The sequence below is a fragment of the Mobula hypostoma genome, chromosome X1 (assembly GCF_963921235.1).
Source record: "Mobula hypostoma chromosome X1, sMobHyp1.1, whole genome shotgun sequence".
Taxonomy (NCBI): Eukaryota; Metazoa; Chordata; class Chondrichthyes; order Myliobatiformes; family Myliobatidae; genus Mobula; species Mobula hypostoma.
Window position 1 is genome coordinate 25,998,296 of NC_086128.1, and position 27,392 is coordinate 26,025,687.

The window sequence follows — 27,392 nt, forward strand, 5'->3', positions numbered from 1 at the left end:
TCAGGGGAATGGAGTAGAATTGTGGCAATTTGGGGGAGATTTCCACACAGAGAGACCGTTAAATGTCAGGGGATTGGAGTAGAATTGAGGGAATTCAAGGTGCATGTACAGACAGCGACCGGTAAATCTCAGGGGATTGGAGTAAAATTGAGGAAAATCAGGGAACATGTACAGAGAGAGACCGGTAATTGTCAAGGGATTGGAGTAGAACTAAGACAATTCGGGGTAGAGATCCACACAGAGTGACCTGTGAATGTCAGTGGATTGGAGTAGATTTGAGGGATTTCAGGATACAGCTACACAAAGAATGGTAAATGTCAGGGGATTGGAGTAGAATTGAGGCAATTTGGGATAGAGATCCACACAGAGAGACTGGTGAAGGTCAAGGGATTGGAGTAGAACAGAGGCAATTTGGGGTAGAGATCCACACAGAGAATGGTAAATGTCAGGGGATTGGAGTAGAATTGAGGTAATTTGGGATAGAGATCTACAGAGAGAGAGAGAGACCGGTACATGTCAGGGGAATGGAGTAGAATTGAGGCAATTTGGGAGAGATTTCCACACAGAGAGACCGTTAAATGTCAGGGGATTGGAGTAGAATTGAGGGAATTCAAGGTGCATGTACAGACAGCGACCGGTAAATCTCAGGGGATTGGAGTAGAATTGAGGGAATTCGGGGTACAGGTACACAGAGTGATCGGAAAATGCCATGGGATTGGAGTAGAATTGAGGGAATTCAAGGTGCATGTACAGACAGCGACTGGTAAATGTCAGGGGATTGGAGTAAAATTGAGGGAATTAGAGGGTACATGTACAGATACAGACTGGTAAATCTCAGGGTATTGGAGTAGAATTGAGGGAATTCGGCATTATAGGTCCACACCGAGATACCAGTAAATGTCAGGGGATTGGAGTAAAATTGAGGTGATTTGGGGGAGATAGCCACACAGAGAGACCGTTAAATGTCAGGGGTCTGGAGTAGAATTGAGGGAATTCTGCATATAGGTCCACAAAGAGTGACTGGTAAATGTCAGAGGAGTGGAGTAGAATTGAGGTAATTTGGGGCACAGGTACACAGAGAGACCGGTGAATGTCAGGGGATTGGAGTAGTTTTGATCGAGTTCAGGGTACGTGTACAGATACAGACCAGTAAATCTAAGGGGACTGGAGCAGGATTGAGGGAATTCGGGGCACAGGTACACAGACTGATCGGAAAATGTCAGGGGATTAGAGTAGAATTGAGGGAATTCGGCATATAGGTCCACACCGAGATACCGGTAAATGTCAGGCGATTGGAGTTGAATTGAGGGAATTTGGGGTACAGGTACACAGAGAATGGGAAATGCCATGGGATTGGAGTAGAATTGAGGGAATTCAAGGTGCATGTACAGACAGTGACTGGTAAATGTCAGGGGATTGGAGTAAAATTGAGGAAAATCAGGGGACATGTACAGAGAGAGACCGGTAATTGTCAAGGGATTGGAGTAGAACTAAGACAATTCGGGGTAGAGATCCACACAGAGTGACCTGTGAATGTCAGTGGATTGGAGTAGATTTGAGGGATTTCAGGATACAGCCACACAAAGAATGGTAAATGTCAGGGGATTGGAGTAGAACAGAGGCGATTTGGGGTAGAGATCCACACAGAGAACGGTAAATGTCAGGGGATTGGAATAGAATTGAGGTAATTTGGGATAGAGATCTACAGAGAGAGAGAGAGAGACCGGTACATGTCAGGGGAATGGAGTAGAATTGAGGCAATTTGGGGGAGATTTCCACACAGAGAGACCGTTAAATGTCAGGGGATTGGAGTAGAATTGAGGGAATTCAAGGTGCATGTACAGACAGCGACCGGTAAATCTCAGGGGATTGGAGTAGAATTGAGGGAATTCGGGGTACAGGTACACAGAGAATGGGAAATGCCATGGGGTTGGAGTAGAATTGAGGGAATTCAAGGTGCATGTACAGACAGCGACTGGTAAATGTCAGGGGATTGGAGTAAAATTGAGGGAAATCAGGGGACATGTACAGAGAGAGACCGGTAATTGTCAAGGGATTGGAGTAGAACTAAGACAATTCGGGGTAGAGGTCCACACAGAGTGACCTGTGAATGTCAGTGGATTGGAGTAGATTTGAGGGATTTCAGGATACAGCTACACAGAGAATGGTAAATGTCAGGGGATTGGAGTTGAACTGAGGGAATTTGGGGTACAGGTACACAGAGAATGGGAAATGCCATGGGATTGCAGTAGAATTGAGGGAATTCAAGGTGCATGTACAGACAGCGACCGGTAAATGTCAGGGGATTGGAGTAAGATTGAGGGAATTTGGGGGACATGTACAGAGAGAGACCGGTAATTGTCAAGGGATTGGAGTAGAACTGAGACAATTTGGGGTAGAGATCCACACAGAGTGACTGGTAAATGTCAGTGGATTGGAGTAGATTTGAGGTAATTTGGGGTAGAGGTCCACACAGAGAGACTGGTAAATGTTAGGGGATTGGAGTAAAATTGGGGGATTTCAGGATACAGCTACACAGAGAACGGTAAATGTCAGGGGATTGGAGTAGATTTGAGGCAATTTGGGGTAGAGATCCACATAGAGAACGGTAAATGTCTGGGGATTGGAGTAGAATTGAGGTAATTTGGGATAGAGATCTACAGAGAGAGAGAATGAGACTGGTACATGTCAGGGGATTGGAGTAGAATTGAGGCAATTTGGGGGAGATTTCCACACAGAGAGACCGTTAAATGTAAGGGGTCTGGAGTAGAATTGAGGGAATTCGTGGTACAGGATCTCAGAGAATTCGGAAAATGTCAGGGGATTGGAGTAGAATCGAGGGAATTCAGGGTACATGTACAGATACAGACCAGTGAATGCCAGGGGATTGGAGTAGAATTGAGGGAATTCGGGGTACAGGTACACAGAGAGATCGGAAAATGTCAGGGGATTGGAGTAGAATTGAGGGAATTCAGGGTACATGTACAGATACAGACCAGTGAATGCCAGGGGATTGGAGTAGAATTGAGGGAATTTGGGGTCCAGGTACACAGAGATATTGGAAAATCTCAGGGGATTGGAGTAGAATTGAGGGAATTCGGCATATAGGTCCACACCGAGATACCGGTAAATGTCAGGCGATTGGAGTTGAATTGAGGGAATTTGGGGTACAGATACACAGAGAATGGGAAATGCCATGGGATTGGAGTAGAATTGAGGGAATTCAAGGTGCATGTACAGACAGCGACCAGTAAATCTCAGGGGATTGGACTGAAAACTGAGGGAATTCGGGGGACATGTACAGAGAGACCGGTCATTGTAAAGTGATTGGAGTAGAACTGAGACAATTTGGGGTAGAGATCCACACAGAGTGACCTGTGAATGTCAATGGATTGGAGTAGATTTGAGGGATTTCAGGATACAGCTACACAGAGAATGGTAAATGTCAGGGGATTGGAGTAGAATTGAGGCAATTTGGGGGAGATATCCACACAGAGAGACCATTAAATGTAAGGGGATTGGAGTAAAATTGAGGGAATTTGGGGTAGAGATCCACACAAAGAACAGTAAATGTCAGGGGATTGGAGTAGAATTGAGGCAATTTGGGGGAGATATCCACACAGAGAGACCATTAAATGTCAGGGGTCTGGAGTAGAATTGAGGGAATTCAGGGTACATGTACAGACAGTGACTGGTAAATGTCAAGGGATTGGAGGTGAATTGAGGGAATTCGGCATATAGGTCCACACCGAGATACCGGTAAATGTCAGGGGATTGGAGTTGAATTGAGGGAATTTGGGGAACAGGTACACAGAGAATGGGAAATGCCATGGGATTGGAGTAGAATTGAGGGAATTCAAGGTGCATGTACAGACAGCGACTGGTAAATGTCAGGGGATTGGAGTAAAACTGAGGGAATTCGAAGGGACATGTACAGAGAGAGACTGGTAATTGTCAAGGGATTGGAGTAGAACTAAGACAATTCGGGGTAGAGATCCACACAGAGTGACCTGTGAATGTCAGGGGATTGAAGTAGATTTGAGGGAATTCTGCATATAGGTCCACAAAGAGTGACTGGTAAATGTCAGGGGAGTGGAGTAGAATTGAGGGAATTTGGGGCACAGGTATACCGAGAATGGTAAATGCCAGAGGATTGGAGTAGAATTGAGGGAATTCAGAGTACATGTACAGAGACAGACCGGTAAATCTCAGGGTATTGGAGTAGAATTGAGGGAATCCGGGGTACAGGTACACAGAGAACGGTAAAGGCCAGAGGATTGGAGTAAAATTGAGTTGATTTGGGGGAGATAGCCACACAGAGAGACCGTTAAATGTCAGGGGTCTGGAGTAGAATTGAGGCAATTTGGGGGAGATATCCACACAGAGAGACCATTAAATGTCAGGGGATTGGAGTAAAATTGAGGTGATTTGGGGGAGATAGCCACACAGAGAGACCGTTAAATGTCAGGGGTCTGGAGTAGAATTGAGGGAATTCGGGGTACTGGTGCACACAGAGATCGGAAAATGCCAGGGGATTGGAGTAGAATTAAGGGAATTCGGCATATAGGTCCACACCGAGATACCGGTAAATGTCAGGCGATTGGAGTTGAATTGAGGGAATTTGGGGTACAGGTGCACAGAGAATGGGAAATGCCATGGGATTGGAGTAAAATTGAGAGAATTAAATGTGCATGTACAGACAGCGACTGGTAAATGTCAGGGGATTGGAGTAAAACTGAGGGAATTCGGGGGACATGTACAGAGAGAGACTGGTAATTGTCAAGGGATCGGAGTAGAACTGAGACAATTCGGGGTAGAGTTCCACGCAGAGTGACCTGTGAATGTCAGGGGATTGGAGTAGATTTCAGGTGATTTAGGGTAGAGATCCACACAAAGAGACTGATAAATGTCAGGGGATTGGAGTAGAATCGAGGGAATTCAGGGTACATGTACAGATACAGACTGGTAAATCTCAGGCGATTGGAGTTGAATTGAGGGAATTTGGGGTACAGGTGCACAGAGAATGGGAAATGCCATGGGATTGGAGTAAAATTGAGAGAATTAAATGTGCATGTACAGACAGCGACTGGTAAATGTCAGGGGATTGGAGTAAAACTGAGGGAATTCGGGGGACATGTACAGAGAGAGACTGGTAATTGTCAAGGGATCGGAGTAGAACTGAGACAATTCGGGGTAGAGTTCCACGCAGAGTGACCTGTGAATGTCAGGGGATTGGAGTAGATTTCAGGTGATTTAGGGTAGAGATCCACACAAAGAGACTGATAAATGTCAGGGGATTGGAGTAGAATCGAGGGAATTCAGGGTACATGTACAGATACAGACTGGTAAATCTCAGGGTATTGGAGTGGAATTGAGGGAATTTGGGGTACAGGTACACAGAGAATGGTAAATGCCATGGGATTGGAGTAGAATTGAGGGAATTCAAGGTGCACGTGCAGACAGCGACTGGTAAATGTCAGGGGATTGGAGTAAAATTGAGGGAATTCGGGGGACATGTACAGAGAGAGACTGGTAATTGTCAAGGGATTGGAGTAGAACTGAGACAATTCGGGGTAGAGTTCCACGCAGAGTGACCTGTGAATGTCAGGGGATTGGAGTAGATTTCAGGTGATTTAGGGTAGAGATCCACACAAAGAGACTGATAAATGTCAGGGGATTGGAGTAGAATCGAGGGAATTCAGGGTACATGTACAGATACAGACTGGTAAATCTCAGGGTATTGGAGTGGAATTGAGGGAATTTGGGGTACAGGTACACAGAGAATGGGAAATGCCATGGGATTGGAGTAGAATTGAGGGAATTCAAGGTGCACGTGCAGACAGCGACTGGTAAATGTCAGGGGATTGGAGTAAAATTGAGGGAAATCAGGGGACATGTACAGAGAGAGACCGGTAATTGTCAAGGGATTGGAGTAAAACTGAGACAATTTGGGGTAGAGTTCCATGCAGAGTGACCTGTAAATGTCAGGGGATTGGAGTAGGTTTGAAGAATTTCAGGATACAGCTACACAGAGAACGGTAAATGTCAGGGGTCTGGAGTAGAATTGAGGGAATTCTGCATATAGGTCCACAAAGAGTGACTGGTAAATGTCAGGGGAGTGGAGTAGAATTGAGGGAATTTGGGGCACAGGTACACAGAGAGACCGGTGAATGTCAGGGGATTGGAGTAGAATTGAGGGAATTTGGGGCACAGGTATACGGATAATGGTAAATGCCAGAGGATTGGAGTAGAATCGAGGGAATTCAGCGTACACGTACAGATACAGACTGGTAAATCTCAGGGTATTGGAGTAGAATTGAGGGAATCCCGGGTACAGGTACACAGGGAACGGTAAAGGCCAGAGGATTGGAGTAGAATCGAGGGAATTCAGGGTACATGTACAGATACAGACCGGCAAATCTCCGGGGATTGGAGTAGAATTGAGGGAATTCGGGGCACAGGTACACAGACTGATCGGAAAATATCAGGGGATTGGAGTAGAATTGAGGGAATTCGGCATATAGGTCCACACCGAGATACCGGTAAATGTCAGGGGATTGGAGTTGAATTGAGGGAATTTGGGGTACAGGTACACAGAGAATGGGAAATGCCATGGGATTGGAGTAGAATTGAGGGAATTCAAGGTGCATGTACAGACAGCGACTGGTAAATGTCAGGGGATTGGAGTAAAACTGAGGTAATTTGGGGTAGAGATGCACACAGAAAGACCGGTAATTGTCAAGGGATTGGAGTAGAACAGAGACAATTCGGGGTAGAGATCCACACAGAGTGACCTGTGAATGTCAGTGGATTGGAGTAGGTTTGAAGAATTTCAGGATACAGCTACACAGAGAACGGTAAATGTCAGGGGTCTGGAGTAGAATTGAGGGAATTCTGCATATAGGTCCACAAAGAGTGACTGGTAAATGTCAGGGGAGTGGAGTAGAATTGAGGGAATTTGGGGCACAGGTACACAGAGAGACCGGTGAATGTCAGGGGATTGGAGTAGAATTGAGGGAATTTGGGGCACAGGTGTAGAATCGAGGGAATTCAGGGTACATGTACAGATACAGACCGGTAAATCTCCGGGGATTGGAGTAGAATTGAGGGAATTCGGGGCACAGGTACACAGACTGATCGGAAAATATCAGGGGATTGGAGTAGAATTGAGGGAATTCGGCATATAGGTCCACACCGAGATACCGGTAAATGTCAGGGGATTGGAGTTGAATTGAGGGAATTTGGGGTACAGGTACACAGAGAATGGGAAATGCCATGGGATTGGAGTAGAATTGAGGGAATTCAAGGTGCATGTACAGACAGCGACTGGTAAATGTCAGGGGATTGGAGTAAAACTGAGGTAATTTGGGGTAGAGATGCACACAGAAAGACCGGTAATTGTCAAGGGATTGGAGTAGAACAGAGACAATTCGGGGTAGAGATCCACACAGAGTGACCTGTGAATGTCAGTGGATTGGAGTAGGTTTGAAGAATTTCAGGATACAGCTACACAGAGAACGGTAAATGTCAGGGGTCTGGAGTAGAATTGAGGGAATTCTGCATATAGGTCCACAAAGAGTGACTGGTAAATGTCAGGGGAGTGGAGTAGAATTGAGGGAATTTGGGGCACAGGTACACAGAGAGACCGGTGAATGTCAGGGGATTGGAGTAGAATTGAGGGAATTTGGGGCACAGGTATACGGATAATGGTAAATGCCAGAGGATTGGAGTAGAATCGAGGGAATTCAGCGTACACGTACAGATACAGACTGGTAAATCTCAGGGTATTGGAGTAGAATTGAGGGAATCCGGGGTACAGGTACACAGGGAACGGTAAAGGCCAGAGGATTGGAGTAGAATCGAGGGAATTCAGGGTACATGTACAGATACAGACCGGTAAATCTCCGGGGATTGGAGTAGAATTGAGGGAATTCGGGGCACAGGTACACAGACTGATCGGAAAATATCAGGGGATTGGAGTAGAATTGAGGGAATTCGGCATATAGGTCCACACCGAGATACCGGTAAATGTCAGGGGATTGGAGTAGAATTGAGGGAATTTGGGGTACAGGTACACAGAGAATGGGAAATGCCATGGGATTGGAGTAGAATTGAGGGAATTCAAGGTGCATGTACAGACAGCGACTGGTAAATGTCAGGGGATTGGAGTAAAACTGAGGTAATTTGGGGTAGAGATGCACACAGAAAGACCGGTAATTGTCAAGGGATTGGAGTAGAACAGAGACAATTCGGGGTAGAGATCCACACAGAGTGACCTGTGAATGTCAGTGGATTGGAGTAGGTTTGAAGAATTTCAGGATACAGCTACACAGAGAACGGTAAATGTCAGGGGTCTGGAGTAGAATTGAGGGAATTCTGCATATAGGTCCACAAAGAGTGACTGGTAAATGTCAGGGGAGTGGAGTAGAATTGAGGGAATTTGGGGCACAGGTACACAGAGAGACCGGTTAATGTCAGGGGATTGGAGTAGAATTGAGGGAATTTGGGGCACAGGTATACGGATAATGGTAAATGCCAGAGGATTGGAGTAGAATCGAGGGAATTCAGCGTACACGTACAGATACAGACTGGTAAATCTCAGGGTATTGGAGTAGAATTGAGGGAATCCGGGGTACAGGTACACAGGGAACGGTAAAGGCCAGAGGATTGGAGTAGAATCGAGGGAATTCAGGGTACATGTACAGATACAGACCGGTAAATCTCCGGGGATTGGAGTAGAATTGAGGGAATTCGGGGCACAGGTACACAGACTGATCGGAAAATATCAGGGGATTGGAGTAGAATTGAGGGAATTCGGCATATAGGTCCACACCGAGATACCGGTAAATGTCAGGGGATTGGAGTTGAATTGAGGGAATTTGGGGTACAGGTACACAGAGAATGGGAAATGCCATGGGATTGGAGTAGAATTGAGGGAATTCAAGGTGCATGTACAGACAGCGACTGGTAAATGTCAGGGGATTGGAGTAAAACTGAGGTAATTTGGGGTAGAGATGCACACAGAAAGACCGGTAATTGTCAAGGGATTGGAGTAGAACAGAGACAATTCGGGGTAGAGATCCACACAGAGTGACCTGTGAATGTCAGTGGATTGGAGTAGGTTTGAAGAATTTCAGGATACAGCTACACAGAGAACGGTAAATGTCAGGGGTCTGGAGTAGAATTGAGGGAATTCTGCATATAGGTCCACAAAGAGTGACTGGTAAATGTCAGGGGAGTGGAGTAGAATTGAGGGAATTTGGGGCACAGGTACACAGAGAGACCGGTGAATGTCAGGGGATTGGAGTAGAATTGAGGGAATTTGGGGCACAGGTATACGGATAATGGTAAATGCCAGAGGATTGGAGTAGAATCGAGGGAATTCAGCGTACACGTACAGATACAGACTGGTAAATCTCAGGGTATTGGAGTAGAATTGAGGGAATCCGGGGTACAGGTACACAGGGAACGGTAAAGGCCAGAGGATTGGAGTAGAATCGAGGGAATTCAGGGTACATGTACAGATACAGACCGGTAAATCTCCGGGGATTGGAGTAGAATTGAGGGAATTCGGGGCACAGGTACACAGACTGATCGGAAAATATCAGGGGATTGGAGTAGAATTGAGGGAATTCGGCATATAGGTCCACACCGAGATACCGGTAAATGTCAGGGGATTGGAGTAGAATTGAGGGAATTTGGGGTACAGGTACACAGAGAATGGGAAATGCCATGGGATTGGAGTAGAATTGAGGGAATTCAAGGTGCATGTACAGACAGCGACTGGTAAATGTCAGGGGATTGGAGTAAAACTGAGGTAATTTGGGGTAGAGATGCACACAGAAAGACCGGTAATTGTCAAGGGATTGGAGTAGAACAGAGACAATTCGGGGTAGAGATCCACACAGAGTGACCTGTGAATGTCAGTGGATTGGAGTAGGTTTGAGGTAATTTCGGGGAGAAGACCGGTAAATGACGGGAGAGAATTGACGAACTGAGGGAGCTCGGCGTACAGTTACTCAGAGAGACACGAAAATCACGGGAGGTTTTTGTCGAACTGAGGAAGCTCCGGGTACCCAAACGCAGAGAAAGTGGTCAATGACGAGAGAACGTTGACTAACAGCCGGCACCATACGTCTCGTGACGATTTGTCGTTTTCCGCCCGATCTGTGCTGACCTGCCAGTCAAGCAGTTTCCCTCCGCTGATTGGACTACCCGTTCCGTAAGTTGTTCCCAACTGGTCCCTTCACTTCTTTGCTGAATTTTGATTCGTTGAGTCCCTGACGCAACGTAGTCCTTTATTTTGCTCATTTTGATTGGATGTAATTTTCCGGTCTTTTGGCTGGGTGTTGCCAAGATCGCTTGGGCATTTGTTGGATCGTTGGGGAACGTAGGAGCAGACGTGTCTGTGATTGGCTGGCTGCTGGAGAATTAACCTGCTGATTGGATATTTGCGCTGCCGGAGGTTTGTCTTTGAAGCAGAGGGTGACGGACGTTTGAGGCCTGAAGCGGGAACGGAGGTGTGGAGGCAAGAAAAGAAAAAGAAACTGGTCAGAAAAAAGGAAAGGTGAGGGGAAGGGCAAATGGGAAGTGGGGGAGAGAGAGAGACGGTGGAGGAGGAAAGGGGAAGATGGCTGGTGTCGAGAAGGAGGAAGTGAAGATGCGTGTGGTGTGAAGGGACGGAATTATAGGAGTGGAGAGAATGGATGGGGAAATCATAAGTTGAAGAGGTATGGAAGCGATGGAGACAGGTGGTGGTTGAAAGCAAGGGCGGGCAGGAAGTACAGTGAGAGAGAGAAGAAAGGACGCTGGGCTGGGGTAGGACTTTGTGTGAAGAATGAGGGAAGGAAGGAGTGAGCTGCAGTGAGGGAGGGATAATGAGATCAGACAAAGATGGAGGTGGAGTGAGCGATGGATAGCTGGAGTTATGGAGAGAAAGTGAGGAGGGAAGGATAGTGAGTAGAGAAAGGGAGGATAGTTGGGAGACGTGGGGAGGGGGAGGGCAGAGGGAGGGGAAGGTGGGTGGGGAGGGGGAGAGTAGAGGGAGGGGAAGGTGGGTGGGGAGGGGGAGAGCAGAGAGGGGAAGGTGGGTGGGGAGGGGGAGAGCAGAGGGAGGGGAAGGTGGGTGGGGAGGGGAGAGCAGAGGGAGGGGAAGGTGGGTGGGGAGGGGAGAGCAGAGGGAGGGGAAGGTGGGTGGGGAGTGGGGAGTAGAGGGAGGGTTTTTGGGTGGGGAGGGGGGAGTGCATGGAGGGGAAGCTTGTAGGGGAATACAGGGAGGGGAAGGTGTTGTGGGAGGTGGAGAGCAGAGGAGGGAGGTTGGGAAGTTCCATCAGTTCCCTGCTTTTCCACTCACTTCAGCTTCCCACACTTGGACGGCCGTTCGCAGGATGATCTCCCTTGCCCTCTTCCCTCCACCTACCTGTGGTGTCACTCTGTATGAGCTCAACAACGAGTTGGTCACCGGCACACAGTCTGACGAAGACTTACACAACTTCCACACTCAGGTAAGGCACAGATGCATGGAGAGGAAGATGGTCCTGGAATTGGGAACAAGATACAGGGAGTGAGTGCATGAGAGGGGGTGGAGGGACCATAGTGTCTGTACTGAATTAAACTGATCCCTTTGACCTCCACAATGTCCATATCCCTCCACTCCCTGCACATCCATGTGCCTGTCTAACAGCCTCTTAAGACACCTATTATTGTCAGAGAGGTATAGGAAGGGAAGGAGGGGTGGATGGAGGTGTTGGTGGGAAAATGAGTACAGAGGATGAGTGGAAGGTGGGGGATGGAGAGAGAGGGAGTATCTGTTGGTGATGAGGGAGGAGCAAATAAACACCTCTATCATATCTGTCTATACCATCTCCCCTGTCAGCAGCACATTCCAGGCACACATCACTCTGTGTAAAATAAAAACTTGCCCTGCACATTTCCTCTGAAATTAACCCCTCTCATCTTCAATGTACACCCTCTGGTATTAGACTTTTCAATCCTGGGAAACAGTTTATGACTGTCTATGCTTCTGCTAATTTTATAAACCGCTATCAGATCTCCCCTCGGCCTCTGACACACCAGAGAAAACGACCCGTTTCTCCAACCTGTCCTGAAAGCTGATACGATCTCATCCTGGTGAATGTCTCTGCACTCTCTCCAAATCCTTCAGTATCCAGTTTATTATCACTGACATACGTGGTGAATTGTTGTTTGATGACAACAGTTTAGTGCAAAACACTAAAAATACTATAAATTACAAAAAATAAATAGTGCAAAAGAGGAATAGTGAGTTGGCGTTCATGGACTGTTCTGCAGTGTCTTGTGATCCTTGGCATTGGAGCCTCCACATCAGGTGGTGATGCAACCAGTCAGAATGGTCTCCACCGTACCGCAACAGAGGTTTGTAAGTGTCTTTGGTAACAGACCAAATAGCATCAAACTCCTAATCAGAATCGGAATCCTTTATTATCGCCAAGTATGTGGACACATACAGGGAATTTGATGCTGGTTTCCCTGAGCTCTCGCTGTACAGAATCAAAAAGCAAACAAAACAATAGTGCAAATAATCGTGAACTATATACAATGAGGTATACCTGTGTATGTACAGGTGGACTTGGTTTATAATAGACTGAAATTCAAGTGTTCATAAGACTGATGGCATACGGAAAGAAACTGTTCTTTTACCTATTTGTCCTGGCATACAGTGATCTAAAGCGCCTCCCAGAAGGAAGGAGTTGGAACAGGTGATGTCCTATTTCCTGTAATAGGGTGATCAGAACTGCACACAATACCCCAAGTATGACCCACCTGGAGTTTTATACAACTTTTATACTGAATGTCGAACTGATAAAGGCTAATGTTGTTCCGTTGTTCAAGAATGACTCTTAAGAATATGCAGGAAACTATAAGCCGGTGAGCCTGATGTCAATAGTGGGTACGTTGTTAGAAGATATTCTGAGGGACTGGATGTACAAATATTTCGATAGACAGGGTCTGATATGGTAGAATCAGCATGGCTTTGTTCTTGGGAGGTTGTGTCTAACTAATCTTATGGAAGTTTTTGAGGAGGTTACCAGGAAAGTTGGTAAAGGAAAGGCAGTGGACATTGTCCCATGCTGTGTTCATGAATTCCATCTTCTGCATTACATTGACTGCTTCATGCACCCATGCTGAGCTCATCTATTTTATCAACTTTGCCTCCAACTTCCACCTAGCCCTTAAATTCATTTGGTTCACTTCTCACACCTTTCTCGATCACTCTGTATCCATCTCTGACGCAAACTGCCTACTGACAACTTTTATAAATCTATGGCTCTTCCCACCCTGTCTCTTGTAAAAATGACATTCCTTTTTCTCAGTTCCTTTGTCTCCTTTTCTCATGGTGGTGCTTTCCCTTCCAGAACATCAGAGATGTCCTTCAAAGTACAGGGTTTTCCTTCCTCCACTGTTGATGCTGCCCTCACCTGCATTTCCTCCATTTTCTGGACATCCACCCTCACTCCGTCTTCGCATTGCATTAACAGGGATAGAATTCCTTTTATCCTACCAGTCCATGACCCTCCACATCCAGCACGTTATTCAATTTCTGCCATCTTCAATGGGGTCCTACCACCAAACACATCTTTACTTCTCTTCCCCTCCCCCTTTCTACTTTCCACAGGGATCGCTCTCTCCATGACTCCTTTGTGCAATCATTCAATCAATCGCTTGGCATTAGGGATGAGGTAGTAAATTGGATCAGACATTGGCTTTGTGGGAGAAGCCAGAGAGTGGTAGTAGATGGTTGCCTCTCTGACTGGAGCCCTGTGACTAGTGGGGTGCCACAGGGATCGGTGATGGGTCTGTTGTTGTTTGTCATCCAGATAATTCATAGAGATGACAATGTAAACTGGATCAGCAATTTTGTGGATAACCTCAAGATTGGGAGAACAAACCAAGGCAGGGCACTGAGGAGAGTTGTGGAGCAGAGGGACCTAGGTATACAGATCCATAATCCCGTGAAAGTGGTGTCATGGGTCGATAGGATCATAAAGAGAGCTTTAAGAACATTGGCCTTCATAATTCAGCGTATTGAGTTGCAATGTTATGTTGAAGTTGTTTTCAGATGTTGGTGAGGCCAAATTTGGAATATTGTGTGCAGTTCTGGTCACTTATCTACAGGGAAGATATCAATAAGATTGAAAGAGTACAGAGAAAATTTACAGGGATGTTTCTGGGACTTGAGGACCCGAGTTATAGTGAAAGGTTGGATAAGTTTGAACTTTATTTTCTAGAGCATAGGAGAATGGAAGGAAGATTTGATAGAGGTGCACAAAATTGTGAGGGATAAAAGTAGGGTAAATGCATGTGGGTTTTTCTTTTTACTGAGGTTGGGTGAGACTAGAACTAGAGGTTATGGGTTAAGGGTAAAAGGTGAAATATTTAAGGGGAACCTGAGGGGGAACTTCTTCACTCAGAGGCTCCTCCACATCATCCCACCACACACTCCTGCGGTCAGACAGTGAAGCTCCCTCCACACACAGATTGAAACTCTGATTCCTCTTTGTTGCCCAGGTTCTTGGATTTGCCCCAGTGACCATCCATAGGGAGTGCCTGAAACCTCACGGCCGGTCTGAGCACAGTGCCAAGGCAGCATTCCTCTCCCACAGCGAGCCGGTGTGGAAACGCAGCGCCAATGCCTGGTGAGAGGTTTGGAGGGGGTGGGGGCACTGCAAGGCTGGAGCCCTTCTTGATTGTGGGAGTTGCAGGAAGCTTCAAGGTGTGCACTCTGCTGATCTGACTCTGTGTATATGTGTGTCTTGCAGGCATGATTCTGGAATCTATGAACTTCTGGAGGAGGTGAACAGATCTGCTGATGAAGGTACTGGAGCTGATTGAGGAGAGGGCAAAGGGAACAGAAAGCTGTAGGTCCTCCCACCTTCCATCATAGTGCTTCCTCCTCACCCTTCACTGCCCCTCCCGTGGTACTTCCTCTTCATTATCCCTCTCTCCTTGCTGTAGTGCCCCCTCCTTGCCTCCCCATCACTCGCTCTCAGTCACTGTCTCGTCACTCACTGCTTCTTCTCCCTCTACATCTTCCCCTCTTCCCCCCCCACCCCACGCCTCTCCTGCTTCCCCCTGGGCAATGTTCCTGGTATACCAGGGGTCGCACGACCACCACACCCCAGCCGGTGGAGCTGCTGCTAACTGCCCTGTGCTTATCTACCTGCAGTGCCGCACGTGCTGAGGACGGTGTCTGCGTTTGCTCTGACCCTCTGCCACTGGGTATCATCGCTCTACGGGTCGCTGTCTCCCCACCTCAGGGTAGGTACTGGGGTCAGCAGTCGGGGAGGTCTATAGCTTGCAAAGGGTGGGGGGGGTCAGTGTGTTAGGGGTAGGGGTCAGTGGATTGGGGGAGGGTTCAGTGGGCACTGTTCCCTTTGATCTGTGCAGGTGCACAGCCGCGCAGTAACTGAAATGATCCCGTGCACATAGCCTTTGTTGCCCTGTGGCTGGAATTTTCTTTTGTGTAATGTTAATTTTAAAAGCATGGTAATAGAATTTTAAAATCTATGTTAATATAATTGTGAGATCTCTGTAATTATTTGTTAGTGGATATAGTCCATGAATTTCTAAATAATAAGCGTATGCAACCTTTACTTCAAAACATTTTAGAGTTTCAGCAAATTAAAATTGTCGGCGTTTCAAGCTACAACGCTGTTAGAAATTGTAACAATAAACAAGAATGAAAGTTGGTAGCTCACTTCCTCCCACCCCTGCGAAATAAGGTTTAAAGTACGGTACAGTTTTCAGCCTGTGTTTATATTTAAAAAAATAATTAATTAATTTCCTGCTCAGAGCAATGGTTGGTCCATGCAGCTGTTTTAAAAAAAAAAATTAGAGAGAATATTTTCAGGGGGTGAAGGGGGCTGCTTAGGGGTTTGGCGGGAGGGTAAGTGGGTTTTGGGAAAGGGGTTGGAGAGAGGTCAGTGCGGTTGGTGGGAAGGGTCATTGAAATTAGGTAGGATCATTTGAGTCGGGGGTACAGTTTAGTAGGTCAGATATAGAGAATGTGGTTTTGTGTGACTGGTCAGTGGGGTCGGGCATGAGGTTAATCTCTGGACAGTGCGGGGACTGGGGTTGGGTTGGGGAGGAGTCACTCTGGGTCAGATATTCGAGACACTATGGGATCGGGTTGGGGAGGGGTCAGGTATTTCAGATACCTTGGGGTCAGGGGTTGGGGAGGGGTCAGGTATTTCAGATACCTTGGGGTCAGGGGTTGGGGAGGAGTCACTCTGGATCAGATATTCTAGACACTATGGGATCAGGGGTTGGGGAGGGGTCAGGTATTACAGATACCTTGGAGTCAGGGGTTGGGGAGGGGTCAGGTATTTCAGATACCTTGGAGTCAGGGGTTGGGGAGGGGTCAGGTATTTCAGATACCTTGGGGTCAGGGGTTGGGGAGGAGTCAAGTATTTCAGATACCTTGGGGTCAGGGGTTGGGCAGGAGTCACTCTGGGTCAGATATTCGAGACACTATGGGATCGGGTTGGGGAGGGGTCAGGTATTTCAGATACCTTGGGGTCAGGGGTTGGGGAGGGGTCAGGTATTTCAGATACCTTGGGGTCAGGGGTTGGGGAGGAGTCACTCTGGGTCAGATATTCTAGACACTATGGGATCAGGGGTTGGGGAGGGGTCAGGTATTTCAGATACCTTGGAGTCAGGGGTTGGGGAGGGGTCAGGTATTTCAGATACCTTGGGGTCAGGGGTTGGGGAGGGGTCAGGTATTTCAGATACCTTGGGGTCAGGGGTTGGGGAGGGGTCAGGTATTTCAGATACCTTGGGGTCAGGGGTTGGGGAGGGGTCAGGTATTTCAGATACCTTGGGGTCAGGGGTTGGGCAGGAGTCACTCTGGGTCAGATATTCTAGACACTATGGGATCAGGGGTTGGGAAGGGGTCAGGTATTTCAGATACTTTGGGGTCAGGGGTTGGGGAGGGGTCAGGTATTTCAGATACCTTGGAGTCAGGGGTTGGGGAGGGGTCAGGTATTTCAGATACCTTGGAGTCGGGTTGGGGAGGGGTCAGGTATTTCAGATACCTTGGGGTCAGGGGTTGGGGAGGGGTCAGGTATTTCAGATACCTTGGGGTCAGGGGTTGGGCAGGAGTCACTCTGGGTCAGATATTCTAGACACTATGGGATCAGGGGTTGGGGAGGGGTCAGGTATTTCAGATACCTTGGGGTCAGGGGTTGGGCAGGAGTCACTCTGGGTCAGATATTCTAGAGACTATGGGATCAGGGGTAGGGGAGGGGTCAGATATTTCAGATACCTTGGGGTCAGGGGTTGGGGAGGGGTCAGGTATTTCAGATACCTTGGGGTCAGGGGTTGGGGAGGAGTCACTCTGGGTCAGATATTCTAGACACTATGGGATCAGGGGTTTGGGAGGGGTCAGGTATTTCAGATACTTTGGGGTCAGGGGTTGGGGATGGGTCAGGTATTTCAGATACCTTGGGGTCGGGGTTGGGCAGGAGTCACTCTGGGTCAGATATTCTAGAGACTATGGGATCAGGGGTTGGGGAGGGGTCAGGTATTTCAGATACCTTGGGGTCGGGGTTGGGCAGGAGTCACTCTGGGTCAGATATTCTAGAGACTATGGGATCAGGGGTAGGGGAGGGGTCAGGTATTTCAGATACCTTGGGGTCAGGGGTTGGGGAGGAGTCACTCTGGGTCAGATATTCTAGACACTATGGGATCAGGGGTTGGGGAGGAGTCACTCTGGGTCAGATATTCTAGACACTATGGGATCAGGGGTTGGGGAGGGGTCAGGTATTTCAGATACCTTGGAGTCAGGGTTTGGGGAGGAGTCACTCTGGGTCAGATATTCTAGACACTATGGGATCAGGGGTTGGGGAGGGGTCAGGTATTTCAGATACCTTGGGGTCAGGGTTTGGGGAGGAGTCACTCTGGGTCAGATATTCTAGACACTATGGGATCAGGGGTTGGGGAGGGGTCAGGTATTTCAGATACCTTGGGGTCAGGGGTTGGGGAGGAGTCACTCTGGGTCAGCTGTTCTGGACACTATGGGATCAGGGGTTGGGGAGGGGTCAGGTATTTCAGATACCTTGGGGTCAGGGGTTGGGGAGGAGTCACTCTGGGTCAGATATTCTAGAGACTATGGGATCGGGTAGGGGAGGGGTCAGGTATTTCAGATACCTTGGGGTCAGGGTTTGGGGAGGAGTCACTCTGGGTCAGATATTCTAGACACTATGGGATCAGGGGTTGGGGAGGGGTTCAGGCATTTCAGATACCTTGGGGTCAGGGGTTGGGGAGGAGTCACTCTGGGTCAGATATTCTAGACACTATGGGATCAGGGGTTGGGGAGGGGTCAGGTATTTCAGATACCTTGGGGTCAGGGGTTGGGGAGGAGTCACTCTGGGTCAGATATTGTAGACACTATGGGATCAGGGGTTTGGGAGGAGTCACTCTGGGTCAGATATTCTAGACACTATGGGATCAGGGGTTGGGTAGGGGTCAGGTATTTCAGATACCTTGGAGTCAGGGGTTGGGGAGGTGTCAGGTATTTCAGATACCTTGGCGTCAGGGGTTGGGGAGGAGTCACTCTGGGTCAGATATTCTAGACACTATGGGATCAGGGGTTGGGGAGGGGTCAGGTATTTCAGATACCTTGGGGTCAGGGGTTGGGGAAGAGTCACTCTGGGTCAGCTGTTCTGGACAGAACCCCTTAAGCCTCTGTTGTTCCACAGCTGAGCACCGAGGAACTTCTTGCACAGTTCACACAGGTCACTGATTGGTGAGTCCATTCAACCACATGGGGGAGAATGTGGGGTGTGGTCTCTGGGATGATCGGGAAATTGTAGGGATCACTTATAAAATGGGTGGAGTCACGAAGTCATACAGCACAGAAATGGGCCCTTTGGCCGAACTCGTCCATACTGATACTGATACTGATCCTGATCCTCACCCAAGCCAGTCCCATTTGCCTGCATTTGTCTCATGTCCATTTTTCTACCATCTATCTGTCCATTTCCTTTCAGAGTTTGTTAATGTACCTGCCTCAACCACTTCCTCTGGGTGGAAAAATTGCCCCTCAATTTCCTATTAAATCTCTCCACTCACTCCTTAAACCTGTGCCCTGTAGTTCATGATACCCCAACCCTTGGAGGAAAAAAAAACTGCGCATTCACCCTGTCTGTGGCAACCTGGATTTGTACACCTTGCTAAGGTCAACCCTCAGTCTCCTACGTTCCAAGAATAAAGTTCTGACCTCCCTAATCCCTCACCATGATTGAATCCATTGAGTCTTAGCAAATATTCATAAATCTCTGCACTCTTTCCAGCTTAATGGCATCTTTCCTATCAGCATGACCAAATCAGTACACGCTACTCCAAGTTCAGCTTGATCAACATCTTATACATTACAACTGCAATGTAACATCCCAACTCCTGTACCCATTATTCTGACTGATGAAGGTCACCGAACTAAATGCCGCCTTCGCTATCCTGTTCACCTGTGACAACACTTCGGGGGACTTCTGTTCTACAACATTCCCCTGTCATTTACCAGTCCCCCTGCGTACCTGTACCCTGAGCTCCTTCTGTGCTACAACACTCCTCAGTGCCCTACTGTTCACTGAAATTCCTTCCCTCATAGTGATAAAGGCAGATACATTAACAATGTCTAAAAAGCAATTGAACAGGTACGTGGATCGGAAACGTTTGAAGGGATGTGGGTAAATGGAATTAGCACAGGTAGACACCTTGTTCGGCAGGGATGAGTTAGGTTGCAGGTCCTGTTTCTATGCTGACTTACTCCAGCACTCTGTGTGTTACTCTGGATTCCAGCATCTGGTGTCCCCGGTGCCTGGCCCGCCTGATTTGTTAGTCCATCTGACTTGACCTCTCACCTGCTTTGAGGAAGTGCCTGCGGTAACCCTGGGAGTTTTCGTAATCAGAATCAGGTTTATTATCACTGACATACTGTATGTCCTGTTTTGTGGCTACAACGCATAGAATTACAGTAAATCTCACTTAAAATGAAATAGATAAATTGTGTGAAAGTGAAATAGCAATTTAGTGTTCATGGGTTCGTGAGCTACTCAGAAATCTAGTGGAGGTGAAGAAGCTGTTTCTGAATCATTGAGTGTGTGTCTTCAGGCTCCTGTACCTCATCCCTGATGGTAGTAATGAGAAGAGGGCATGTCCTGGGTGGTGGGATGGATGGTGCCTTGAGGCATTGCCTTTTGAAGATTACCTCAATGCTAGGAGGCTAGTGCCCATGATGGAGCTGGCTGAGTTTACAACTTTCTGCAGCTTTTCTGATCCTGTGCAGTGGTGCCTCCGTACCAGATGGTGATGCAACCAGTCAGAACCGTATAGCTGTAGAAATCCTTGGTGACGTACCAAGTCTCCTTAAACTCCTGATGATATATACCTGCTAGAGTGCCTTCTTTGAAATTACATCAATGTGTTGTGCCCAGGATAGATCCTCTGAGATACTGGAGCCCAGGAAATTGAAACTGCTCACCCTTTCCACTGCTGACCCCTCAGTGAGGACTGGTGTGTGTTTTTCCCAATGTCCTGAAATCCACAATCAGAATGCATAATAAAGTGCAACAGTCCCTGGAGAGAGTCCATAGGAGGCTCACTAGAACAATCCCAGGAAGAAAAGCTTTTTGTATGAGCAATGTTTCACGTCTCCAGGCCTGTGCCCAATTGAGGTCAGAAGAATTGGGGAGAAAGGATAGTGAGGTGGGATCTCATTGAAACCTGGATGTTGAAAGGCCTGGAGAATGGGTATAGAGAGAACATCTCCATCAATGGAAGAGTCCAGGATCGGAGGGCATGACCTGAGAATTGTGCGCCATCTCTTTGGAACTGGGGCAAGGACGAGGATCAGTCAGAGGGTGGTGAATCTGGAATTCATTGCCACAGAGGGCAGTGCAGGCCGAGTCATTGGGTATGTTGAAGGCAGAGCTGGGTGGGCTTCTGATTGATGAGGGGGTTAAGGATGACAGAGAGAAGGGGATTGAGAGTAAGAAAAAAAAAATCAACTTTATTTGAATGGGAGAGCAGACGCAATGGGCTGAATGGCCTTATTCTGCTCCCAGTGCCGCAGATCTGATGCAGGATAGGTGCAGATGGATGAAATAGCATGGTGGTTTAGAATAGGGAGTGGACTGGAAGAGCTGAATGGCCTGTGGGATGGGGAAGGATCAGCCCTGTTCTGACAGACAAGAGGAGGTGTTTCTATCTCCCCCCCCCCCACCCTCCCATTCTCTAATGGCTGCCACTCACTCTCTCTTTCCGTGTTCCCAGGAAGGAGGGTTGTCTCCGTGCCTTCGCCTGGCACCCCCACACTAACAAATGCGCCCTCGCACTTCTTGACGACTCCATACGCATCTATAGGGCCGGCAGGTAGGAAGATATTGCCTCTTCTCCTCCCCCCTCCCTTCCCTCCCACTCACTTGAGGGTACAGTCTGATGTGGGAGGAGTGGGTGGGGCACATCTGACTGTAGAGCCGGGGGTGGTGGGGCCCGTCCCACTGTGGTACTGATCTCTATCCTCCCCCCTCTCTCCCTTGTCCCCTTGATGACGCTAAGCTCTCTCTTGCAGTGACACAGTGCCCACGCTCAAACACCGGCTGCAGAGGAGTGTGGCGTGTGTGTCCTGGAAGCCTCTCTGTGCCTCGGTCCTGGCTGCCGGCTGTGACAGCGGTGTGCTGGTGTGGAACGTGGACCCCAACTCCCTCTCTACCAGGTAACGGGGGAACACATCTCCTCACTGGGATCCTCAGTAACTACAGAGGCCACAGACAGGAAGAAGGCATGGCTTGTAGGGAAGGGGGAGGAGGGAGGTGAGGAGAGTGGGTGGAGTGACAAAGAGGGAGAGGGGGAAGGAGTTCAGCAGGGATCGGCAGCAAGGAGGGAGAGGCAGAGTGGTAAATTGGCTTATTATTATCACATATACTGAAGTACGGTGAAAACTTTGTGCTGCATGCCATCAACACAGATCATTTCACTACATCAATATATTGAGGTAGAACAAGGTAAAATAATAACAGAATGCAGAACAAAGTGTTACAGTTTAAGTTGAGAGGGGGGAGATTTAATAGAGACCTGAGGGGCAAGATTTACTAACCGCAGCCCCCAAGTTGGTGGTGGGGGATGTTCTAGTCCAAAAGTAATCTTCCTTTTCCCTCTCTCAGACCCTCATCAGGTTGTGCCCAGGTTCTCACCCATCCCGGACACAGCCCTGTTACTTCCATAGCCTGGTGCCCACGGGGAGACCTATTGGTCACCGCTTCACCCTTGGACACCTCCATGTTGGTAAGTTCAGAACAACACAGCATGGACACAGGCCTTTTGGCTTATCCACTTCATGATGGCCCTTCTTACCCAACCCCCTGTTCTTACCCCCCATCCCACATTCTTCCTTCTCCCCTCCGTCTGCAACTGTATCTTAACAGTACTATTGTACATGGCTCAACCATATACTCTGGCATCTTGTTCCATATACTCACTGCCCTCTGTGTGGGGGAAAAAAAAATTGTCCCCCTCTCCCTTATCCTAAGTTGGAATTGGTTTATTATTGTCACATGCACTGAGATACTGTGAAAAGCTTGTCTTGCACACTGTTCATACCGATCAGATCATTACACAGTGCATTGAGGTAAAACAATAACAGAATGCAGAATAAAGTGTCACAGTTACAGAGAAAGTGTGTTGTAGGTAGACAATAAGGTGCAAGATCATAATGATGTAGATTGTGAGGTCAAAATTCCAACTTGGTGTACTAGGGGCTGTTTTATTATGGTCTTGAACAGTGGGGTAGAATCTGTCCCTCTCCTGGTGCCTGGTGGTATGTGCTTTCAGGCTTTTGTTTTTCTGGCAGATAGAAAAGGAGAGAGAATGGGTGGGGTGATGATGGAGGCAGCTTCACTGAGACAGTGAGAAGTGTAGGCAGAGTCCATGGAGGGGAGACTGGTTTCTGTGATGTGCTGAGCTGTGCCCACAACGGTAGTCAAGTGTAGAATGGTGGCCGTGCCCAGCTGCGATGTAGCCGCATAGGAAGCTTTCAATTTTAAATTTTAACAAAATTGGTGAGGGTTGAGAGGGGCATGCAGAACTATAGACTCCTGAGAAAGTAGAGGCCTTGATCAGCTTTTTTGCCCTTGGTGTTTGTGTGCAGTTTATTGGTGATGTTCACTCCTAGAAATTTGAAGCTTTCAACCTCAACACTGTTGGTGTAGACAGGAGCATATACACAATCTCCCTTCAACGAAGTCAATGACCAGCTCTTTTGTTGATATTGAGGAAAAGGTTGTTATGAGGGTGCAGAAGAGGTTCACCAGGACACTGCCTGGATTAGAAAGCATGAGCTTTAACGAGAGCTTGGACAAACTTGGCTTGTTTGAAATATCTGTCTATATATCCTTTTTTTTTCTTTCTTTCTGGCGGGAATTCAACCCTGACACTTTACAGCACCAGTTGATCACTGAACGGGGTTCAATTCCCACCGCTGTTTATAAAGAGTTTGTACGTTCTCCCTGTGACCTCATGGTTATCCCCAGGTGCTATGGTGTCCTCTCAAATTCCAAAGTGGGTTGTGGGTATGCTATGTGAGTTGTGGCGCTGGACTTGTGATGACACTTGTGGGCTGCCCTGGCACAATCCTCAGACTGTTGATTGTTGACACAGTGATGCATTTCACTGTATGTTTTAGTGCGTATGAGAAAAATAAAGCTAAGCTTTTCTTTCATCTTTCTTTCTTTCCTGCTTTCTTTTCTCCTATCCTTATTTTTTTAGATTGTAACTTATAGTAATTTTTATGTCTTGCGCTGTGCAAGTTTGACATACTGTATGTCAGTGCTAATACACCTGATTCTGATATTTTTCTCTCCTGGTGACCCCTGTAAACATCAATCATCTCCCTGTGATTTTTCTTTCCCCTTCCATAAACAACTGCCCCTCTCCTTGAAATTAAGATGGATTCAGACAGACAGCTGAAACTCTTCCTGTGCTGCTTCATGGTCTGTGGTGGGGATGGAGTTAGTGTGGGGAGAGGGAGGTTTTGGGGCAGTGCACAGAGGCATGGGGGGGGAAGGGCGTGTGTGTGCGTGGTAGGTTTGAAGGGTAGGGGTGGGGTGTTGGGAAGGAGAGGTAGAAGTGTGGAATGGGGGTGAAATGTGGCAAGGGAGGGGGTTTAGGCAGAAATGTTCGAGGGGTGGTGTCAAGATTTGGGGGGTCTGAGTAGGTGGGGATCGGTTGGGAGAGGATGTCGAGAACAGGTTTGGGGTGTACTGGAGGCTGTGAGGGGCTGTACATGCAGTGACCCTTTCCCTCTGCCCAACCCATCCCCTTTCCCTATCATCCATCCTTCCCGCCCTTCCCTTTCCCTCTTTCTCTCTCCACCAGGTGTGGGATGTTGCCATAGAAAGCTGTGTCCCCCTGCAGCGGGTTGGAGGAGGGGGTGTCACCTTCCTGGCCTGGTCCCCCGACAGCAGCAGGATCCTGGCTGCCACCCCCGCTGCTGTTTTCAGGTGGGTGTCTGTGGGGGAGGAATGGGTGAGAGGGGTGACGAGGGTAAGGTCCCGGGGTTGAGGAATCAAGAACCAGAGGGTCCAGGTTTGAGGTGAGAGGGGTGTGATTTAAAAGGAAATGGATAGGCAACTTCTATACCAGAGGGTGGTCTGTATATGGACTGAGCTTCCAGAGGTACATGAACAACATTTAAAAGGCACCTGGACAGGTACGTGGATAGGAAAGGTTTAGAATGATATAAGATACAGTGTAAAGCTGTTCACACAGATCAGATCATTACACAGTGTATTGAGGTAGAACAAGGTAAAATAATAACAGAATGCAGAATAAAGTGTCACAGTTACAGAGAAAGTGCACTACTGATTAAATGTAAAATGCAAGATCAGAAATGAGGTAGATTGAGAGTTTATCTTGTACCAGCAGATGATTCAATGCTCTGATAACAGCAGGGTTGAAACCATCCTTAAGCCAGATGGGAGGGAAGAGAAGAGGGAATGTCCAGTGTGGGTGGGGTATTTGATGATTCTGGCTGTTTTACTGAGACAGTGAGAAGTGTAGCCAGTCCGTGGAGGGGAGGCTGGTTTCTGTGATGTGCTGAGCTGTGTCCACAAATCTCAGGTCACAGATATAGGAATTGACCACAGAGAGTTGTGGACACATCATGGAAACTGGTGTATAATTGGTACTTGTGGAATCACAAGGCAAGAATTGGTTACAGGATCCGGTGTGAATTAGTGAGAAGCCCTTTGCACCAAGACTGTTGTTGCTCCTGGACCCTCATTATCTCCCCTCTCTCTTTCCTTCAGGGTGTGGGAGACTCGGACGTGGACCTGTGACCGATGGCCCACACTGAAGGGCAGGTGTCAGGTATGTAACAGCAAACCAGTTCGGGTGACAGGGCAGGATCGACAGAGGGGGAGATCTGGGTGACAAAATGGTTCAAAGTAAATTGATCAGCAAAGTACATAGGTGTCATCATATACAACTCTGAGATTAATTTTCTTGTGGGCATTCACAGTAAATGTAAAGAAACAATAGACTCAAAGACCGACAACCAATATGTAAAAGACCCAACAAGTTCTGCAAATTAATACAAAAAAATTTAGACAGTAAGGAATAAATCCTCAGAATAAGGTGTAGAGTCCTTGAAAGTGAGTCCAGAGAATGTGAAATAAGTCCAGAGCTGAGGTGAGTAAAATTATCCGTGCCTGATGACAACAAGGACAATACTATTAAAGTGAACAGCAAGGTCCTGCAGAGTGCTGCTGAACAGAGGGAGCTCAGGGTACAGGTACACAGAGAGACCGGTAAATGACAGGGGAGTGTTGTAGAACAGAGGGAGCTCGGGGTACAGGTACACAGAGAGACTGGTAAATGACGGGGGAGTGTTGAAGAACAGAGGGAGCTCAGGGTACAGGTACACAGAGAGACCGGTAAATGTCAGGGGAGTGTTGTAGAACACGGAGTTCGGTGCAGGTACACAGACAGACTGGTAAATGACGGGAGTGTTGTAGAACAGAGGGAGCTCGGGGTACAGGTACACAGAGACTGGTAAATGACAGGGGAGTGTTGTAGAACAGAGGGAGCTCGGGGTACGGGTACACAGAGAGACTGGTAAATGACAGGGGAGTGTTGTAGAACTCAGGGTACAGGTACAGAGAGACCGGTAAATGACAGGGGAGTGTTGTAGAACAGAGGGAGCTCGGGGTACAGGTACACAGAGAGACTGGTAAATGACAGGGGAGTGTTGTAGAACAGAGGGAGCTCGGGGTACAGGTGCACAGAGAGACTGGTAAATGACAGGGGAGTGTTGTAGAACAGAGGGAGCTCGGGGTACAGGTACACACAGAGACCGGTAAATGACAGGGGAGTGTTGTAGAACAGAGGGAGCTCGGGGTACAGGTACAGAGAGACTGGTAAATGACAGGGGAGTGTTGTAGAACAGAGGGAGCTCGGGGTACAGATACACAGAGAGACCGGTAAATGACGGGGGAGTGTTGTAAAACAGAGGGAGCTCAGGGTACAGGTACACAGAGAGACTGGTAAATGACGGGGGAGTGTTGTAGAACAGAGGGAGCTCGGGGTACAGGTACACAGAGACCAGTAAATGACAGGGGAGTGTCGTAGAACAGAGGGAGCTTGGGGTACAGGTACACAGAGAGACTGGTAAATGACAGGGGAGTGTTGCAGAACAGAGGGAGCTCGGGGTACAGGTACACAGAGAGACTGGTAAATGACAGGGGAGTGTTGTAGAACAGAGGGAGCTCGGGGTACAGGTACACAGAGAGACTGGTAAATGACAGGGGAGTGTTGTAGAACAGAGGGAGCTCGGGGTACAGGTACACAGAGAGACTGGTAAATGACAGGGGAGTGTTGTAGAACAGAGGGAGCTCGGGGTACAGGTACACAGACAGACTGGTAAATGACGGGAGTGTTGTAGAACAGAGGGAGCTCGGGGTACAGGTACATAGAGATTAAAAATGATGGGGGAGTGTTGTAGAACAGAGGCCTAGGGTACAGGTACAGAGAGACTGATAAATGACGGGAGTGTTGTTGAACAGAGGGAGCTCGGGGTACAGGTACACAGAGAGACTGGTAAATGACAGGGGAGTGTTGTAGAACAGAGGGAGCTCGGGGTACAGGTACACAGACAGACTGGTAAATGACGGGAGTGTTGTAGAACAGAGGGAGCTCGGGGTACAGGTACATAGAGATTAAAAATGATGGGGGAGTGTTGTAGAACAGAGGCCTAGGGTACAGGTACAGAGAGACTGATAAATGACGGGAGTGTTGTTGAACAGAGGGAGCTCGGGGTACAGGTACAGAGAGACCGGTAAATGACGGGGGAGTGTTGTAGA

The 27,392-nt window shown here is 48.0% G+C and overlaps 1 protein-coding gene across 3 annotated transcripts; it reads left to right on the forward strand.

The window, feature by feature from the left end:
• Positions 1-10,409: 10,409 nt before the first annotated feature.
• aaas (achalasia, adrenocortical insufficiency, alacrimia) lies at positions 10,410-25,711 on the forward strand. 3 transcript variants are annotated; one of them, XM_063037471.1, is made up of 11 exons: positions 10,410-10,567; positions 11,387-11,504; positions 14,548-14,675; positions 14,799-14,854; positions 15,206-15,297; positions 18,738-18,784; positions 21,310-21,408; positions 21,608-21,751; positions 22,200-22,320; positions 24,409-24,533; positions 25,341-25,711. In XM_063037471.1, exons 2-11 carry the CDS (start codon positions 11,388-11,390, stop codon positions 25,462-25,464), a joined length of 1,053 nt encoding a protein of 350 aa, XP_062893541.1. In that variant the 5' UTR covers positions 10,410-10,567; position 11,387; the 3' UTR covers positions 25,465-25,711. The 3 variants fall into 3 exon arrangements, with proteins under 3 accessions (XP_062893541.1, XP_062893539.1, XP_062893540.1); XM_063037469.1 differs by having other exon boundaries at positions 10,414-10,567; positions 11,359-11,504; positions 25,341-25,703; XM_063037470.1 differs by lacking the exon at positions 10,410-10,567 and adding an exon at positions 10,619-10,730 and having other exon boundaries at positions 11,359-11,504; positions 25,341-25,709.
• Positions 25,712-27,392: the final 1,681 nt, after the last annotated feature.